The following is a 6,439-nucleotide window of genomic DNA, read 5'->3' as shown; positions in this document are numbered from 1 at the left end:
CCTCGTCCTGTTTCCAGAGGCAGGCAGGATGGGAGGGCGTGTACCCTCGTGTTGAAATCAGAGACGGGCTTTTCGGCGGATCCTGTGGTCACAGGCTGGAGCCTTCATGGAAGAGGGGGACGTGGGCGTTAGATGGGCGGCTCTCTCCGCTGTCCCCTTGCCTTGTTCATGGGGTGAGGTTGACCTAGAGCTCAGTACTGACCCAGACGCCGAGGAGAACACAGCAGGCCCCACACGACCCTGCCCTCGCCCGCCGCACGGGCACATTTGGCAGTTGGTCATGGCCCCTGGGCTGGGCAGGCCAGGACAGCCCTGGTGACCTCGAGGGACTCATTCGACTTCAGGCCCAACCCCTGCTGCTGCTGTGGGATGCCCTCTGTGGGCCTCTGAGTGCTGTAGCTGTCTCAAAGTTGTGTTTCTCAGATTTGAACTTCGTGGATCTGGCCTCTTTGTGACTGTCCTCAGGTGGGGGAACAGCTCGTTCTCCCCGCTTCTGGTTCTCGACTTGGCAAGGGCGCCCTGCATTGGGTCACCATGCACCGACTAACCTGGAGGCTGCAGGGTAAGGTTGTGTGCAGCCACCCAAAGGTGAAAGTCAGTCTGGCCCTGGGTGTGGTGCAGAGTGGGACTGGCTGCTAAAAACCACATCCCAGTCAGAATCTGGAAATGGCATCTGGGGAAAAGCGTTCGTAGTTAAGATTGTGTTGAGCGTTAGCTAGTGGTGTTTGTCCCCTTTCGGTGGAGATGCTCCAAGGCCAAGCTTTGTGTGGCTCAGGCAGGCAACTAGGAACCCTGGGGTTGCCATGGCATCAGGTGAGGGCGTAGACCCCGCGTGCCCAGCATGCAGCTGGCCTGCATCCACCAGGGCCTGGGCCACGCAGCTCCTTGGGGCCTCCCGAGCCACGTGTGCGGTCCCACGTGTGCCGACAGTTAAGGACTGGCTGGGCTCCTGGGGCCTGCTGATGTCACCAAGGTGGGGCAGGCTGGAGGGGGGGGGGCCTGCTGCACAGACAGGTCACCAGGAGAGCACTGAGCACGTCACGCCGTCCGGCCCCACGGCCACCGGCCCTTCCCCAGCCCGGGGCAGCCCGGCCTTGAGACAGATGGAGCCCAGGGACCAGCCACTCGTGGTGAGCATCCCCCCTCGTGTTCCTGACAGGCCTACGGCCGCATGTCCCCGAGGCTGCCTCCTGGCCCTCTGCCCCTTGGTACAGGTGCCCACTTGGCACAGGTCAGGTGTCGGGGCTGCGGGTCCCCGTCCAGGGCCCTGCCTCTGCTCCCCTGTCTCTCCCTCTTCACCCCCTGCCCTGTGATCTCCTCTCTGAGGAGCTCCAGGTCCTGCGAGGGCTGGCCAGACCCGTCTGCTGGGTGACTTGGAACTTGAGCCCACCCGACGGTGGATGAGCCGAGGCCCGGGACACACCCATCGGCTGGTTATAGGGAGACCCCCTCGTGAAGGGGGGGGGGGCAAGGCAAGAGTTTGGGCTGGGGGTCCCTGGAGAATCGGGAGCAGCCTCGGTGGGGCCCCCGGAAGGCAGCCGCCATGGTGTCCTGCCCTCAGGTGGCGCTTCGGATCCGCCCGCTCAGTGACACAGAACTGGAGGAAGGGGCCACCGTCATCGCCCACAAAGTGGGAGACCAGGTGAGGCTGTGGGGGCACAGGGTCGCGACACCTAGTGAACATCAACACCGGACACTGCTGCAGACACCGGGGCGGACCCGTGAGAGACCCGAGGACTCTTCCGGTCCAGGGTGGGGGCGAACGATGAAGAGATGAAGGTGTAGCCTCAGGGGCGTTCGGTGTCACAGAGGATCAAACAGCAAAGGTGGTCACGGAAGGGCTAAGGCCTTGAGCAGCAGCTAGAGGAGGTGGGAGAGGTCGGTGGTCTCCGGGAGGGGGCGATCCAGGCAGAGGGGAGGGTGGCTCAGGCCCTGTGGCAGGGGTGGGTGTGGCTGCCCAGACCAGGGGGCCTGGCGGAGGCGTGATCCCCAAGGGCTGGGGGGGCCAGAGCCGGTCTGGCAGGACCAGGTCAGGGTCTAGGCCCTTTGCTGGAAAAGGGCCCCGGTGACCGTGGTACGGTGGAGCCAGGACCCCTACTCCTCAGAAACCGCTCACAAGATGAGCTCTCAGCGTGGTTTAGAAATGCCAGAATGGGGGCGCCTGGGTGGCGCAGTCGGTTAAGCGTCCGACTTCAGCCAGGTCACGATCTCGCGGTCTGTGAGTTCGAGCCCCGCGTCGGGCTCTGGGCTGATGGCTCGGAGCCTGGAGCCTGTTTCCGATTCTGTGTCTCCCTCTCTCTCTGCCCCTCCCCCGTTCATGCTCTGTCTCTCTCTGTCCCAAAAATAAATTAAAAAACGTTGAAAAAAAAAATTTTAAAAAAAGAAATGCCAGAATAAATGCCAAGTGGGGGGGGGGGGGCGGGCAAGACAAATTCTGTCAGATGAATTGGATTTTTCCATCTGTTGTTAGAAAGGCAGCTGTAACGAGGGGTTGAATGGAGTGCCCGGGAGTGTGTTAGCACTTCAGAGGCGAAGGACCCAGGGCGGGGAGCCTGCCAGATGGGGGTGCCTGGTGCTGACGCGGCAGGGCGGAGGGGAGCCCCGGAGGACGCCACGGGAAGAAGAAATGGACAGAGCGTGTGGGCTGCACACTTTGGGTGCTCTGGGCAGAGGCTGCGGTGAATTAGTGCTGATCCGTAGATCGCTAAGCAGTAAATCAAGGTGAGGGTCGTTAAATTGGGGGAAGCAGAGATTTGCAGGAAAGGCTTTGGCCCAGGGTTGAAGAGTGTATGTGGTGTTGATAGGGAAACAGCGTTGACTCAGCTGAATTCACACCACAACCGCACTGGGGGGTCGGGATGCGGGCTGGGCCTCAGTCACCCAGGGGCAGGTGACCAGCCAGGCACCTTTGGCGGGGGGGGGAGGGGGGGGGTGGATTGGAGACTGCCCCGTGCACGGTACTGATTAACGCGGACAGGGGAGGGAGGGAGTATTCTGGAATCTGTAACAGCTCTCAGGAGAGTGTCGCTAATGCCCAAACCTTGGTGGCAGCCCATCTGGGGACTGACGGACCTCCTCCCAGGGAGTGCCCCCGCTGTCCAGGGTGACTCCCGCCCTACCTGATAACGGAGGTCAGAATGCAGCCTCTTGTTTGCTGGCCACACAGCTGGGAGGTGACCGACCCACACCTGCACAGTGGCCCCTGCCCACCCTGGCCCAGGGCAGCTGCGGGGGGGGGGGGGGTTGCCCATCGATTCCTAGTTGAGGATGCTGTACTCCTCGTGGGGAGAACTTCTCCCACTTCCTGGGCTTTGGGGACTGGGCGACTTTAGGGAGACTTCTGGATCATGGGGAAGGGTTCGGTGTGGGGAGAGTGTGTCAGGAGAAGGGAAGTGGCTTTAATGAGTTCGAACTTCACTTTTCGCAGGGCCTAGGCCCTTCTGGACATTGTGAACACATCGGTCTGTGCAGCAGAAGTGGGGCTGTGCGCGCGCGGGTGACAGGGTGCTTTGACAACCGCCCCCCCCGGGCCCCTGCCCTGCCTTCCCCCCACATCCTGTCTGGTCTATCCTTCCACTCCAGGGTCTGCTAGAGCCCACCTGGGGCCTCTCCCAAGGCTGCCTCGCTCTGCTCTGTACAAGACGTAACTTGCTTTTTAAAAAATCAAAGCGGAGTTCATAAAACATAAAATTTGCTATTTAATTAATTTTTTTTTTTTTAGTTTATTTATTTATTTTGAGAGAGAGAGGTAGAACAGGGGAGGGGCAGAGAGGAAGAGAATCCCAAGCAGGCTCTGCAGTCAGTGCAGAGCCCAACACGGGGCTCGAACTCACAAACCGTGAGATCATGACCTGAGACAAAACTGGGTCGGACGCTCAACCGACTGAGCCACCCAGGCGCCCCCAAAATTCACCGTTTTAATGTGAGCAAGTCAGCGGCCTTTAGGGCACTGGCAGTGTCCAAACATTGCCATCTCCCCAGCAGGAGGCCCCGCGCCCACTCAGCTGCCCCCCTGCCCAGGTTGGTGGGGGAGCACTGCCCCTCGCTGGTGCGAGCCTGTTTAACCGCCAGGCCTACCCGGCGCTGGGCTGTGGGCCCCTGCAGGGACCTGCCCAGTTCCTCCAACATTCTGGCCTGGCTCACAGTGAGCACCTGTGGTGGGAACTGTGTGGACCGGGGCCGCCAGAGTCCTTTTCTGGAGAGTCTCTCCCGGTTAGCTTACATCATGGAAAGTGTGCTGGCCTGAAGCTGGGGCAGGCCTCTGGGGCCGCTCCTGCCCCGCGGACTCCCCAGGAACCTCTGAGCAGCCCTCGGACTCCCAAGACCTGTTCCCAAAGCTGTGGACCCAGAGGGGGCTCGACCTGGTGGCCAGGAGGCCTGGCAGCCAGGCTCTCGGTCTGCCCAGCCTTGCCCCCAGGACTCTGTGGCTCTCTCCTGGCGCCCTCTCTCTCCCCCAGTCCCAGAGCTCCTCTCAGAGTAAACAGAGCTGATGGCCTCTAATGGCCCTGGAGAGGCTCCTTTGAACCTCCCCGTCCCCAGAGGCCCTCAGACTCCTTGCTTTCCCCCCACCTCCGGGAGACTGGGTTGGGGGGGGGGATGGTTAACCCCACAAGGAGAGGCAGAAGCAGGCTGCAGAGCTGGGGGTGGGGAGTGGACGCACTCGTGCACTCAGGGTGGCCTGGAGGCGCACGGCAGCCCCTGCGGTCCATCCCTCAGTTCATCAAAGGGCTTTCTTCAAAGGGTGTCCCTGCAGAGCCCAGGGGGTTCTTCACTGAGCCCTGGTACCCGCCGTTGTGTGGGGGACTCGGCGTTGATTGGGTGCTGGTGTTGGGGGTGCCGGGGGGCAGAGCCCAGCAGGCCTGAGGGCTTCCAGTTGTGACTTTGGGGGTGCAGTAGCCTGGAGAGGCTACCCCTTTGCTTAGGAAGTGGGGAGGACGCCGGGGGGTGGAGCCCCCAGAACCCCCTCCTGGCTGAGCAGCCCGTCTGTGCCCCGTATGGAGCCCCCTCGTGTCATCGAGGGTGGGCGGGCCTGGGTCCTTGAGGGTGCGTGGAGCCTGCCTGGACCCTGAGCAGCCCCCTCGCTGCTCCTAGATGGCGGTGCTCATGGACCCCGACGAGGACCCCGAGGACACACTGCGGGCACACCGGTCACGGGAGAAGACTTTCATTTTCGACACCGTTTTCGACCAGCATGCCTCACAGGTACCCCCCAGCCCATAGCCACCCGCGTCCTCTCCTCGGGCCAGGCTGGCCGCGGGGGCCCTCTCCAGACCCTGGAGACCCCCTGGAGGACTTGGCGGGCAGGTGGTCCCATCCGTGACTTCTCACGGGAGTCTCCCTGACGAGTAGGAGGCTGGCACAGGGGCCACCCCAGGGGCAGGTAGCAGGAGGCCCCCTCCCACGGGTGCCCGGGGTTCACACATCTTCTCATTCACCCATCCAAGCAAGGAAAGGGTGTCCCCTCCGCCGCCCATGTGGCTAGGGCACACTCCCTGCCCCGGGCCCCAATCCCAGGGGGAAGGTGGGCTGAGTAAGCAGGGAGAACTGGTCCTCCGTGAGGGCATGCTGCAGAGAGCTAGAACCTGACAGAGGGGCAAGGGGTTCAGGCCGGGGCTTGGGCGCCCCTCCCACACACACACAGAGGAGGAGCTGAGCCTCCACGAGATCCCAGTGAGGCCAGGGCAGGGGGTTCGGGCCCAGCATCAGGCCAGACTCACCAGCACCTGTAGCCAAGGACGGAAGGCTGTCCAGCACGTCACCCGACCCTCGTCCGTGAGAGGGGTCTTGTCACCCCATGCTAGAGAGGGGAGCCCGGCAGAGCAGGATTTGAACCCAGGCGTCCGGAGGTGGGAATGTCACCCCCAGGGTGATGATGTCTGGGGCTGTTTGGCCCCAAGACAAAGCCAGCGAGGGACGTGGGCTCCGTGCTGCCAGCCCTGCACCCAGCTGCTCGTCCCCTCCCAGCTGAAGCGGAGCCCTGGGGCCCCTCCTTGCACTGCGCACCTCACCTCCAACTGCCCGGGAACCACGGGCTCCTCCGCGTCTCCCGGCTCTTGATTGAGGCACGCCAGCATCCCCGAAGCCGGGGCGGACACGACCACTCACTCCCGTCCTTCCTGGCTCTGGGTGGACGGGCATCAGCTGGGCTCGGCACGGATCAGGCCGCTGCAGCTCCAGGGAGGGATCCAGACTCGGGACGTCAGCGGGAGGAGCAGTGGGGAGGCTGGGGACAGCATCTCAGGCAGGACGGGCGTGCGCCACAGGGCCCGTCGAGGCCCACCACTGCCCGTTGGCACTGGGAATGTCCCCTCCCTCGGGACTCGGCCGCTGTCTGAGCAGGCATGCTTCCTTCACTCCCGAGATGGTAGCTGGGTCGACGACAGGAGGGTCCTGCTGAGTGGCTGCTGCCTGTCGAGCGCTGTCCTCGAGGGCTCGACGT

At 63.0% G+C, this 6,439-nt stretch overlaps 2 protein-coding genes across 3 annotated transcripts in view; one reads left to right on the top strand and one right to left on the bottom strand.

The window, feature by feature from the left end:
- Positions 1-6,439, bottom strand: part of MRM2 (mitochondrial rRNA methyltransferase 2) — a 289,956-nt gene that overhangs the window by 110,322 nt on the left and 173,195 nt on the right. The gene's annotated exons all lie outside the window — the stretch shown is intronic.
- LOC109251057 (kinesin-like protein KIF19) overlaps positions 1,015-6,439 on the top strand; it is a 44,399-nt gene continuing 38,974 nt past the window's right edge. For both annotated transcript variants that reach the window (XM_053893963.1, XM_053893962.1), the window contains exons 1-3: positions 1,015-1,130; positions 1,562-1,642; positions 5,092-5,202. In XM_053893963.1, coding sequence (XP_053749938.1) covers positions 1,104-1,130; positions 1,562-1,642; positions 5,092-5,202 — 219 coding nt within the window. In that variant the 5' untranslated portion in view covers positions 1,015-1,103. The remainder of the gene's footprint in view (positions 1,131-1,561; positions 1,643-5,091; positions 5,203-6,439) is intronic.

The sequence above is a fragment of the Panthera pardus genome, unplaced genomic scaffold (assembly GCF_024362965.1).
Source record: "Panthera pardus isolate Hobbes unplaced genomic scaffold, ASM2436296v1 HiC_scaffold_4, whole genome shotgun sequence".
Taxonomy (NCBI): domain Eukaryota; kingdom Metazoa; phylum Chordata; class Mammalia; order Carnivora; family Felidae; genus Panthera; species Panthera pardus.
The sequence above is the reverse complement of the archived record's forward strand: the minus strand, read 5'-3'. Positions and strand labels throughout refer to the sequence as shown.